Genomic DNA, 13,762 nt, shown 5'->3' with positions numbered 1-13,762 from the left:
CCAATCAATAACCAAGAAAGCAGCATGGCTGAGTCCAAGTCACTCGAAGAGCTGAAAATGGAGCGAACCACTGCAAAGAGACTGTTTTCCAGACTCACCAACCATATAATAAGGACCCACATGGATATGTCTGTAGAGGAGCTGCAGGATTCCTTCAAGAGACTCACAGCAGAGGGCTCCAAAGTGATTGACGTGAATGAGGAGCTTGAGGCCGCCTACATCACGCAGTGTGAAGCAGAGGGCACACCGGAGCTGATGGGCCAACAGAGAACAGACGTCAAGAAAACGGAGAAAGAATGTGAGCAGAAGTTGAAGGAGGTGAAGCACCTGATCAGAGAGACACTGTGGACATCATATGGTGAAAAAGAACTGACCCTTGCTCTAAAATCAGCAGAAATGGTGTGTGAGAACGTCACATCCACTCAGCCTGATACACCCCTGGAGGCATATGATTTTATGCTCCACCATCTGGAAGAACTGGTGAAGAAAGCTAAGCAGGCACACCAGACATGGAACCGCTGGGCTCCACCTGCTGAGGGGCGAGATTGTGATCGTCGACTAATGGAGCTCGAAACCTGCCTTCCAAAGCTGGTGTCAGGGAAGGCAGCCCTGATCAAAGCAGAGAGAATTAAAAGAGATGCTGACCAAGCAATTGTCACAGTCCGCAACGCGGCCCCGGTCGCAGCCATAAAACTGAAAGCCACAGCTTTACCAAAGTTCACCGGCAGCCAGCGTGAGTTCTACAGATGGCGGAAGGAATGGGAGGCTCTGCAAAAGCAAGGTGAACCAACCAGGTCCATGGAAGTAAAGAAATTCCAACTTCTCGATAGCCTCGACGATAAAGTGGCCAAAGATCTGCGCCTGTCCACATACACCTCGGCCGATGAGATCTTCAGAGTCCTTGAGAACCGCTATGGAAATCAAGCCACCATCGCCATTGAAATCATTGAGGAGCTTCAAGCTATCCCTCCTGTCCGTAGCAACCAGCCTAGAAGAATTATAGAGCTTATCCACGCAGTTGAAAAGGCCCTCTATGATTTGAATGAGCTGGATCAAGCAAGCGCCATAAAGAACCTATTAGTAATAAAGTCTATTGAGAGCAAGCTGCCTGAGTCCCTAAAGAAAGACTGGCTTACCCACGCTGCTGATCCAAAGAATGCTGTGACTCATCAGAACCGGTTTGACAAGCTGCTTGCGTACCTCCAATCTCAAGAGTCCATCTACGAGCAGTTAGACCAGCTGAGAGACATCGACCCTGCCAAGGAGAGAACAAAGTTCCCAATAAAGTACGCCCGTACCAAGTCAGTTAAATCCAGTACTGATCCAGCAGGCTGCATCATCTGTGGGGACCCGAAACACAAGAGAAAGCTCTACATCTGCAGACGGTTTAGAACCAACACAAAGTTACAAGAGGAAAAAGATGCAGTGCAGCAACTTGGAGCCTGCAAGAGGTGCCTCGAGATCCACGACGAACCCTGCAGAAAGACGACTTACCTGTGTGGAAATCCAGAATGCAAAGACCAGCATCATTACCTTCTTTGTCCCCTGCCACGACCCTTATCACAAAGGCCCAAGTCTGGTCCGGCGAGAGCTGAGGGGAGGAGGTACACAGAGGTTCAAGAAGAGTTCATCTCTAAACTATCGCCAGAGCTAGCGCAGCGGTGTCGGGAAGCTTTCTGCAACGTCTCATCACGAGCCTTCAACTCCATGGCAGCAGAGAGAGGTCTACTGGAGGAGACTGGTCTAAAAGAGTACCCTGTGATCCTGATGCTCCTTGACGTCATCGCCAATGATGGGCAGAGAGTTGGGACACTGATTGATCTAGCATCTGACACAAACTACATAACCCATAAAGCTGCAAGTAAGCTCAACCTTCGCAGTGAAGACGTCATGCTTGTCATCCAGGGTGTCGGAGGTATGAAGGTGTCTGTGGCAACCAAGCGCTACCTTCTCAAGATCCGTGTCAACACCTCAAGAGGAACTTTAAAGGCTCACCAGTTAGTTTGCTATGGTCTTGACAAGATTGCTGAAGTGAAAAGACATGTTCCACCTCAGAAGCTACAGAAGATCTTCCTTGACATCCCTCTCCAAGACCTCATCAGACCCAGAGAGATCCAGCTTCTAATCAGCCATAAAGAAGGCCAGCTGGTGCCCCAAAAGATCCGCTCCATCGGTGACCTGGTTCTCTGGGATGGTCCACTTGGCAAGACAATTGGGGGCACGCATCCAGATCTCTTTGAGGAAGTCACCTTGACGGCCCACACCTCCAAGACTCACTTCGCAAGATCAATGAGAGCTGCTGCATTCAAGTACCAAGAGTTCACTAAAGACCTAGCTTCCTGTCAGCATCCTGATCACCCTGAGACTCTATCCACCACAGCTACCAGCAGCAGAGACTTTCTGAAGTGGTGGAGGTGGGAAAGCATCGGAGCCGCTTGCCAGCCGAGATGTGGAGGGTGTCGTTGTGGGAGCTGCCAGCCAGGGGGTAAAGAAATGACGCTCGCAGAAGAGAGGGAGATGGAGATCGTGAGGAATGGCCTGACTTATTCCACTGGAGATGACCACAGCAGTGAACCACATTGGCATGCCAAATACCCATGAGTAGAAGATCCAGCAACCTTGCCAAATAACAGGAAAGCGGTAGAAGCAACATTCATCAGAACTGAGATGAAGCTATCTAAAGAACCTGAATGGAAGACGGCCTATGCTGCACAAGTTCATGACATGGTAAACCGCAGAGCTGCAGTGAAGCTGTCCAAAGAAGTCCTGCAGAGTTGGACTGGGCCAGTATGGTATATAAGCCACCTCATCGCGCCAAACCCACACTCGGTCTCTACCCCAGTGAGGCTGGTGTGGAACAGCAGCCAGAAGTACAGGGGCCTCAGCCTGAATGACATCCTCATCAAAGGTCCTGATGTCCTGAACCCGATAAGAGCTGTCCTGTTGAGGTTCCGAGCTGGTGTCTACGCTGCCCTTGGTGACATCCGCAAGATGTACAACTCCGTCTGGCTGGAAGATCGAGAGGTCCACTTGCACAGATTCTTGTGGCGTGACACAGAAGATGCAGGCATAGAAGACTATGCCATAACAAGAGTCAACATTGGAGACAAACCTGCTGGTTGCGTAGCCCAAGTCGCCATGAGAGAAACTGCAAACCTACCTTCATTCAGTCACTTCAAAGAAGAGAAACGTGTGCTGGAAGAAGATGCTTATGTCGATGACATCCTGACATCACACAATGACCTTGACCATCTGAGACGCCTAACAGCCAACATCGAGCACATCCTGAGAGCTGGAGGATTCTACATGAAGCCTTGGGTCTACTCCAGTCAAAGTGGGAGGGAGGAGTCAAAGAAAGAGTTGCCTCGATCAGAGCCAAAGACTATGATCCTGCCGAACCAGCTGACTGAAGATGACAACAAAGCCCTTGGCCTTGGCTACACCATCAATGATGACAAGCTTCATGTCATGGTTGCAGTGAACTTCTCAAAGAAAAGGAGGAAAATGCGCCTTGGTCAAGACCTGCTCAGAGAAGAAGTCAGAGAGCAAACACCTGATCCACTCACCAGGCGAGAACTGCTAAGCCAAGTCTCCGGCCTATATGACCCACTCGGTCTTGTGACTCCCGTCAAACAAAAGGGTGCCATCCTGGTAAGGAGAGCTTTCCAAGAAGCAAAGGTAAAGCACTGCCTCGAAGACACATGGGACGCAGCCTTGTCTGAAGGTCTCCGAGAAGATGCCATAAAGCTTCTGGAAGAGTATGCTGACTTGAAGAAACTGCATTTCACTAGAGCCCTGACTCCACCAGATCCCTGTGCAGAGCCCAGTGCCATCACGTTCTCTGATGGCAGTGAACATGCATATGGCGCAGTGATGTACCTTCGCTGGAGCTGCAGCCATAGTGTCGTCGTGAGACTAGTAGAGTCCAAAGCCAAACTGACGCCTCTCAACCACAAAGGCGATCCTATTAAAGCAGAGATGTGTGGCGCCGTCTTTGCTGCCCGCCTGAAGACCTACTTCCAGAGACACTGCAGAATCCAGGTCAAAAAATGGTATCACCTCGTCGACAGCCAAACAGTCTTGGGTGCAATCCAGCGTGAGAGCTACGGTTTCCAGACCTTCTTCGCAAACCGCGTTGGTGAAATCCAGAGTAGCACTGATGTCCAAGATTGGTGGTGGATTCCCGGGTCAGCAAACATTGCAGACATTCTCACCAGAGGGGCCAGTCCAAATGTCCTAACCGAGGACTCCGAGTGGCAGTCGGGTCCAAAGTTTCTCCAACTTCCTGAGGATGAGTGGCTGAAGAAATCCGCCGGAGAAGTTGCTGCCCAAGCTCGAGAAAAGGTCACAAAGCTACAGAAAAAGACTTTTGTTGCAGTCCTTACCAGACTCCACATCAAGGCAGCTCAGGACTCAGCACACGTAGAGTCGAGAAGACCACTGGCAGGAGTAGCAACCCAACAGCTAATCGACGAAAGGCGATTCAGCAACCTGAGAAGGCTGATTGGGATGGTGGCGTGGGTCTGGAGGGTTGCAAAAAAGTTCATGAGATCCAAGACCAGAGACCAAGAAAAGTGGGAGGTAGTACCATCTTCAGGTGTCCTCACAGTCAGCGAGAGACGAGATGCTTTTCGAGACCTTTGCCTAGCAGCACAAGAGGGCGTCAACTTCCCAAGCACCACAACAGACAGACTAGTCGTTTACAGAGACCAAATAAGTGGACTTCTAGTTTGTGGTGGCAGAATCCAGACCTTCAAAAAAGACCGCAAAGCCGTTCCCCTTCTACCATTCCAAGCCTGGTTATCCACCCTCCTCGCCAGAGAAGCACACAGCGAGGGACATGACGGAGTGGCAGGAACCTTACTGCGGATGAGAATGAAGGCTTGGGTTGTAAGAGGAAGAATTATTGCCCAAAAGGTTGTTGACCAGTGCATCATCTGCAAGAAGGCAAAGGCAAGAACCTGTAAGCAAGTAATGGGAGACTTACCTGAAGAGAGGTCAAATCCTGCTGCACCATTCGAATTCACATCTGTCGACCTGTTTGGACCCTATCATGTGAGGGATGATGTCAAGAGAAGAGTGACCATGAAAGTTTGGGGAGTTGTGTTTTGCTGTATGGCAAGCCGAGCCATTCATGTCGAACTAGCGAGCACACTATCAACAGAGAGCTTCCTGCTTGCCTACCAGAGGTTCACCTCTGTCCGAGGCCATCCCCGAAAAATCTGGTCAGATCCTGGCACAAACTTCGTCGGCGCCAAACCTATATTAGAAGAAATGTATGCTTACCTGAGACAGCAAAACAAGGAGTCACTTGAAGAATACTCTGCCAAAAATGAGACCACCTGGGCATGGAAGATTCTTCCTGCTGACTCACCTCACCGAAATGGGGCCGCGGAAGCTGCTGTCAGAGTTACCAAGAGAGCCCTTCATACGCTTGGCAATGCGGAGGCTCTTACCTTCAGTGAGTTTCTGACAGCACTCCAGCTAGCTGCCAACCTTGCAAATGAGAGACCCATTGATGCCAGAATTCAGAGCCGAGAAGATCGCATTGACTACATCACGCCGAATAATCTGTTACTTGGTCGAGCCACACAAAGTGGGGACTTCAAAACTATCGACTTCACAAATTATCCTTTCAAAAGGCTGAAAGAAGTACAAACCATGGTCAACAACTTCTGGAGGTCCTGGAGCCAACTCGCTGGACCAAACCTGTTCATCCGCAGTAAGTGGCATACTGCAGAGAGAAACATTGCTGTTGGAGACATAGTTTGGCTCTGCGACCAAAATGCCCTTAGAGGGCAGTTCAGACTCGCAAAAGTCATCAGCGTGAATCCTGATTCCAGAGGGATTGTTCGAGATGTGCATGTGAGGGTCTCTCCAAGTTCCAGCATTGCAGTCAGGAGTCCAAAATCTGCTACCAGAAGTCCTGAGCTGGGCACCATTTTACATCGGGACATCCGGCGTCTTGTGGTCCTTTTACCGGTGGAAGATCAAGCAAGGGACCAGCCCACCTGAGTGCGATCTGTCCAGGCAGTGCTGAGCAAAGATCGAGTGGGAGGTGTCGCGCTGACCTAGTAGGTGTGGCTGTTGCTCTTCTCTTCCTCCTCCTGCCCACTACCTGCTCTGTGCTGCTGCTTGTGCATGGCTGCTGATTTAGACCTTGTGCAATCTACAGCCTGGTGTGCGCCGCTCCGCCAGGTGAGCTGAATTAGGGAAATCAAGGGCTGGCGTGCCTAGTAGGCCTTAAAATGCATGCAGCAGTCATTTGACCCGAGTGCGACATACTGAGAGGACAGCAAACAAGCAATCCACTTTCCACTGTGAGGAAGACTTTGAACTAGATGGGCTATCGGTTTTTCACCTACCTACCTACCTACCTACCTACCAGCTATCAAAATAAATTTGAGTGAAATTCAAAGTCTGGTCTTTTTCAAGTGTGGGCACCTCACAGACAGAGAACACTTGACAGTATAGTTTCATGCATCGGTTAAAACACTCGACTCCAGCTACATGACGCGCAGCTGGAAACACTTCACGCAAGATGAGCTGCCCGAAATTCACAGAATTTACAGAAAATGTTACATTTTTGTGATTTATATCGTTATCAGGACGATAGAATTCTTATATCGGGATATGAGATTTTGGCCATATCGCACAGCCCTAATATCGGAGCCTCCTGATTTTACACTTACAGTTTTGTAATTGTCATATTTATCAGCAACATCTCTCCACAGAAAGTGCCATCATTAATGTCATTTATGTCTTTACCAAGAACTGACACGCAGGAAATAAAGGGTGTGAGAGAACGGGGTTTGGAAAGGGTTTCCAGGGAAGCGTGCACTGAAAAATGTCATGTCTTTTGAGCCTTGTAGGAAAAAACAAAGCTGTAATACTTCCCCTACAACTCCATCTCATGAGTGATGCAATCAGACGCTCCAGAGAAGCTCCAGAGACCCTGTGGTGGGTACAAACTGTATTTCTATCTCACTCTTTATTACAGTGACTTTTTCATCCACTGTACATAGCGTGTCCACCGTTTTCTGGGTAAATATGGTAAACTGATCTTTTGAGTTAAAAGCTTTCACAGATCTTCATCAAACATAAACAACACCCAAGCCAACAGATCATGAAAGACTTACAAACAGGACACATGGGATAATATAATCATAGGATTTCTCTGCATCCATATCAGTGGACAGTATATCTGCATGCTGTCAGTACTAGTATGGGTATCATGTTATCTGCTGTCTATTGTACTGTACGTATCTGTGAATCCTGTCAGCTGGTAGTAGCTGGCCTCAATAGCCTTGTGATCAGGCTGTTGGTTTAACTCGGCTTCTGTTACAGTAAATGTTGGCTTACAAATAAAAATAACCAACAGTGGTGACAGAGCCCCAGCTGCAAAGGCCCTGTGCTAATAAGCATGGTTGGATGTGTGTGTGTGTGTGTGTGTGGAGAGCAGGGGCAACATTGCAATGAGTGCAGAAATAGAGGGCTACTTTTGCCCTCAGAAATGTGCTCATATTGCCAGAGGAACACTCTGTAGACTCTACAGCAGTCATATATGTTTAGAAGAGCACGGATGCATACCTGGCCTCGCGAAACTTTTTGAGCAGACTCGGTCTGTCCTGGTTCCTTCGTCTCCTGAACCATCGCTGCACTTGTCTTTCTGAGTAGCCAGTCTTCTTGCAAAGACTTGCTACTGAAGACTGAGAACAGCACAAAGAGGTCAGATTTGATTATTTTCCCAGTGATTCAGTCGAGATCTGCATTAGAGCCTTCGTGATGTTGCAATAGAAGGCCAGAGGTATCTACCTGTGTGGGGTTTTTGGTAATGTTACAGTAGTAGGACTCCAGTGTGGGGTTGTGTGGGACCTTGAGCCGCACCGTGTCTTCAACCCCGAGCAGCGAGGCCAGAGGCGTGGCCACCATCCTGTAATTGTGACATGTTGGGATTAAAAAACAGTGACAAAAAAAGGAAGCATAGGTGTGATCATTAAATATTATGTAATCCGATATTCAAGCTATTATATATAAATCTTTTTTGTAAATGTGTTGTCTTGATTACACTGTTTCTTTTATTATATATTCTAACAATTCTGTGGCTGAATAGGAGGTAGACATGAAAAACAATGAGGAACAGAGTCTCCTGGTATTAGCAGGGAAACACAGATGAACGCTGATTAGCTCCTGGAAACAGGAACGCTGTTTGCACACTTATGTGGAAAACAACAACAGCTGAAGAAACAATGGGAATTTATTCATCATAGATCTGGGCACAACAAAAGAATGATTAAGTAACTACTGAGGGGAAAAAAGCATAAACTAACTGAATACAAAGTCAGGAGAGATTAAAGACATAAAGAAATGCATAAACGCATTAAAGGTAAATGTCTGAGATAGAATAAGACAGCGTGAAAAATGGACCGACCTTTCAAAGATCTGACGGATAATGAGGAATATGAGGGCAATGGGCAGCGCCACCCACAAGTCTCGGGCCTTGGCGTACACTCGTCCATCCCGATCCTCTAGGTCAGCCCAGCCCAGGCCCTCCGGAAACCACCGCCGCTCCTGCCAGAACCACTCACTGAGCTCCGACAACATCCTGAAGCACACGGACACAAACGGAGTCAACACTTTCAGACAGCGTGTAACCCAAGCTACAATACAATAGCTATCATTTAGACCCGCAAACCCTAAAGTTTGTTGGTGTCAAAATAGGTGAAGAAAAGACAGCTGGATGTTTGCTAGAACTCGCAGGTCACACCTATATTTTTGAAATAATGTCCCATCACAATCCTGGTGGAAATCTATTTGAAGAAAAGCTGCTGGGCAGTGGAGCCAGTTTTAACCACGGCTCCTACAGTGTGTTCAATGTAGGGCTGGACCATATCATACCGTTCACGGTAATACCGGTATAATGTTGGGCAATCAGAAAATCAGAATTTCCCAGGTTTGAACTTGTCGTGTAACAAATTTACAAACTGAACATGCTGTGTTTTTGTGGAAAATGTTGACATCAAGCGATGATGAGCTGGTGGTGCGGCTGCTTTTGCACATATTTCAGGATGTCAGCAGCATTTTGAGCTCTTGTTGGGGTCTCCTCCCAGCTCAGGCCATATTTTTCCCATATGTGGTCTATAGACTGGCTATACACGCACCCACTATACATCCCTGGCTATGTATATAGGAGGACAACTGTAATCGGATACGTCATTTGGAGAATTGGATGATTTCCCCCTATGTGGAAGCCTTCCTGTGTGTTTCTTACCATGCATATAACTGAGGAAATACAACATGCATAGAAGTCAAGAGGCCCTCACAGGAGAGGAAAAGGCAGAGCAACAACTAAGCAAATCTTTCCCTCCACATGTGCTTAGTGGAGGGCAGCACTTTCTCCTCAGACAGTACATAGCTGAATATTTCTGATGCAAAGTTCAGGGAGTGCCAGAAAGAGAGAGCGTAAAGAGGTTTGAATGAATATCTGTGGGACGTGAGTCATGAGTCAGTCGTAAGTGCTGAGCAGCGGGGGCGCCCCAAAGCACTCTATCTCCGGTGTCCCCCTGCAGATCTACAGTAACTCCCCTCCCAACAACTGCAGCTGCGAATGCCAAAACCTCGTAACTGCTTCATCCCCACTCCCATCCCCACCCTGCTGCTCCCTGCCAGTTATTTGAAAAGGATTCCCTCCTTAGCTTAGAGAGCCAAAACCATGTGTAATGCCTCCTTGTCACGACTATCTTTAAAATTTACAACCTAAACCCTACTTAGCCATTAATGTTGATAGAGTTTTACAGAAAGAGAAGCAGAAGCAGTAAAACAACTGTGCGGTTCATAAATTTTTTAGCATGTCCTTATCTGTGTTTGGAGCTGTGTTTGGTTTTAATGTTTCTGATAAGAGCTCACATGAAATACTTTAATATCAGAGCAGAAAAAGAGTTTCTCTGAGAAATAAATAAGCGCCTTTTCTTTAAATTAGACCCTTATAATGTGGAAAACACCCATTAAATGGATACAAAGGGGACATCTAAACATTACTTGTTTCTCCTGACCAACAAATGGAAACGGGAAAGTATGCAGCTTTTCTATTACTGATTATCTATTATTAATCCAGCATTTGTCATATAAAGAAGAAGTGTACTGTTTGACTGACCTCCTTCCTCTACTGGCCTTTTATTGGTGTACTGAACTCATCAGACTGATTAGTAGTTGTTTACATATTTAAACATGTGAAAGATTCCTAGTTTGACCCCAGGAGGAGACACAAATCGATTTGTAATTGGGATCGAAATAAACACACTGGAAGCGATTTGCTCGAAGCTGCTAGCTTGTTGTCAACGGACAGCCAAACCTCTGGTTGCCCAGGTAACACTCTAATATAGGCGTGTCAAACGTAGAGCCCAGAATTGAGTCGGCAAAGACTCCAAATCTGCCCACTTGACAGGTTTGGAAAATGTGGGCACATATTTTCCACTTTCACTGATCTGACCCACTTAAGAAAGCGGGCAGTATGTGGCCCTTGATGTAGAATGACTTTCACGTATTTAACGAGCAGATCATATGCCAATCAACAGTATTCTTCGCTTTCATTGGTAGTTACCTTTGTTGCTCACCTGCAGGTATTTCTCCCATAGTCACAGGCTTTAGGAGCAGCCAAAAGTAGCAGCTGATAAGCTCATGATTATTCCACTTAATCACACAGACTTTGGGAAAATGAAAACACCACTGCAGTTTTAATTTCAGCTATTATCAATTACTAAAACAAACATTGTGCCACTTTCTATGTTGCAAGACTCCTTCTCCTTTTTTTTGTTGCTATTCAGCACATCCTTTCCCTTTCCTGTTGCCCCTCAATAAAACTCCAGATTCACTCCCAGACAGACCGCGGCAGTTTTAGCTCAGTTAATTATTATTTATTCAGTTTTTCCATTTGGATTATAATTAAGTTCAAGTCTTCTCTTAAATAAAGACAAGTTTCTTTAGTTTCATGATTCCACAATTTTCCTGGTTATTTAGATGTTTTCATTTGTAACAGAAAAGCCATAAATGATCTTTTATGTTTAACTTCATAACTAGTTCAAGAAATTCAGCTTCACTTCATTTAAACTGCAGCTCACTGACACTGTTGGCTACGTCTCATGGTTGAGTGCTTCAGTTATTTTCCTCATCATGTCATGTTAGTCATGGCCCCAGTTTCCTGTTGCAGGAGCACGGCTGACTGAGCATTGGGCTGCCCCTTCTCGCACCCCACCACCCCCTTCTTTTAACACAGGTAGTGGTGGATGGGAAGGGTGACATATTTTTCCTGGTCACTTTGCCAGCTCTTCCACTTCGGTAGCCCTACATCTCACTTCTCCCAGAGTGCGCTGCCAGATCTTAAGAGCTTCGCTGAGCAGGGTTTTTGCATGCATGTCTGGCTCCATTATATAAAAACAACAACACCAACAACACCAACAACAACGGTGTAATCTCATTGAAATCCGATAACTAAATGAGCTTCTGAGCATCACTACGGATGGCCAAAAGAGCAGATGGCACTTATTTCCCTGTATAAATAATTGATTTCCTATAATTAAAAATGACTAAACACTGTTTATGAGTGTGTCCGCTGTGATTAGTTCACCAAACACATACACACAAAAGCAAACAAATGGGTGAACAAAGTTCTTTTAATTTCTCATTATTGTAGCAGTATGTGGTGAGTTCAGCTTAGGATCCCAGAGGGTATTTTTAGGGTGAATTGTTGAGTTCATGCAGTGAATTCAGCATGTTAAAGCACTTTCCCCCCCACAGCTTTCCTAACCCTTCATGCTATTGGCTCACTAGGTCACATGATCAGACTCTGACCATTTTAATGGTCCAATAAAAATAAAGGAAGCCTCTGGCAGGGGAGGGAAAAGGAAGTTGTCTGTGTATGTCCCTTTCCTTCTGTTTTTCTGACAATGAATGTACAGTACAAGCGTGTTTGGTGATTATCAACAGCTCTCTCAGTTCACCAGCTGTCACTGCTGTTTCTTTTTATATTTTCCTGGATCTTCAAACAAGTGATGTAGTTTCTTAGAAATTTTAGCAAAAACCTACACAGACACTCACTGGTTCCTGGTACCGAGTCCAGGAAAGTTTGGGGAATGTAAACATGCTGCCACCACACAAAGGAAGCACTCCAGATTTCCCATTCATCTCCACAGATTAAGAACATCTCATGGAGATTTACAGTCAGCCTTTTTATGGATGGTGGAGTGCTGAGTCAGCCAGAGGAACATAAGTCATGAGACAGTAGTGATGTGCTCTGACTGTGAGTCACTTGTACCAAGCCACCTGTGATTGTACAACCATCCATTTACTCATATCCATCCACACTTGACACATTCAACAGCAAATGAAAATCCAAAATCAAATTTAAAATCCTTTTCATCACACACAAAGTCTTGAATAATCAGGCCTCGTCTTAACTTAAAGACCTCGTAGTATCGTATCACCACATTAAAGCACTTCAGTCTCAGACAGTTCTTGGAGTATTTAAAAGTAGAATGGGAGGCAGAGCCTTCAGCTTTCAGGTCTTCCTCCCCTCACCCCACACCTGTCGTGGCAGATGGCCGCCCCTCCCTGAGCCCGGTTTTACTGGAGGTTTCTTCCTGTTAAAAGGGGGGGTTTTCCTTCCCACTGTTTCCTTCCCCCACTGCTCTTGGGGGGATTTAACAAAATAAAGCACACTGAGGCAAATGTTGTTTGGATTTGGCACTATATAAATAAAACTGAGCCTTTAACTATGAAGTGAATGAATGGATCACTCACACAATAAGCTATAAAAACTACTATTGGAGACCAGAAAAAATGGTACGCTGAAGGTAATTTTAGCAAAATTGAAAAGACTGTTCTGCTGTTGGACATTTTTTAAACATGGGTTGTTCTGAAAAGCTAAACTAAATTCAAGTGTGGTACTTAACAGGATGTCACTGTTGTAAAAAGTCAGTTTGTGAAATTTCTTCCTTCCTAGATTTTCCACCAGTAGCTGTAAATCGTTTTATTGAAAAGTGGAAGTGTTTAGTAACTACAGGAATTCAACCACAAAGTGGAAGACCACATAAAGTTACAGAGAGGGGTCGCCAAGTGAGTAAAAATCACTAATAAACTGCAGACTCAATAACTGTGGAATTGAAACCTCCACTGACATTAACATCAGCACAAAAACTGAACGCCAGGAGCTTCAAGACATGGGTTTCTAGGGGTGGGGGAAAAATCGATACTGTGTAGTATCGTGATATTTTGTTTGCTAATAATGTATCGATACAGAGCTGTTACAAACAATTTTTTCATGGAATGGAACATGCTCTGACTTCAGAGCATGTTGATCCTTTTTCTGAGCAAGAATCCTGACATTCCTTCACTGTCCAAATGTGTTTAACTTTTTTTTTTGCAGCAATAAACATGACAATTTACTTATTTTAATTTAAGACATGTTTTATTGTGTGGATGCCCTCAAAGGCATCCACACTATTGAGTTCCTGTTTCTCTTTATTCTTTATTGTGTGGATGCTTTAAGGCATCCACACTATTGTTTTCCTGTTTCTCTTTATTCTTTATTATTATTATTGTGTGGATGCCCTCAAAGGCATCCACACTATTGTTTTCCTGTTTCTCTTTATTGTGTGGATGCTTTAAGGCATCCACACTATTGAGTTCCTGTTTCTCTTTATTCTTTATACTTTATTATTGTGTGGATGCTTTAAGGCATTTTTGTCCGTTAACTACTTCCACAATT

At 45.5% G+C, this 13,762-nt stretch overlaps 1 protein-coding gene across 1 annotated transcript in view; it reads right to left on the bottom strand.

Moving 5' to 3' along the window:
- The window catches only part of cers2b (ceramide synthase 2b), a 41,436-nt gene that overhangs the window by 9,647 nt on the left and 18,027 nt on the right, over nt 1-13,762 (bottom strand). Inside the window, exons 2-4 of the mRNA XM_085177996.1 lie at nt 8,432-8,605; nt 7,816-7,933; nt 7,591-7,709 (exon numbers count right to left, since the gene is read on the bottom strand). Of these exons, the coding sequence (XP_085034122.1) occupies nt 7,591-7,709; nt 7,816-7,933; nt 8,432-8,604 (410 nt within the window). The 5' untranslated portion in view covers nt 8,605. The remainder of the gene's footprint in view (nt 1-7,590; nt 7,710-7,815; nt 7,934-8,431; nt 8,606-13,762) is intronic.

The sequence above is a fragment of the Neolamprologus multifasciatus genome, chromosome 11 (assembly GCF_963576455.1).
Source record: "Neolamprologus multifasciatus chromosome 11, fNeoMul1.2, whole genome shotgun sequence".
In the NCBI taxonomy this organism is placed as follows: domain Eukaryota; kingdom Metazoa; phylum Chordata; class Actinopteri; order Cichliformes; family Cichlidae; genus Neolamprologus; species Neolamprologus multifasciatus.
Note: the sequence above shows the minus strand (reverse complement) of the source record. Positions and strands in the feature narration are given on the sequence as shown.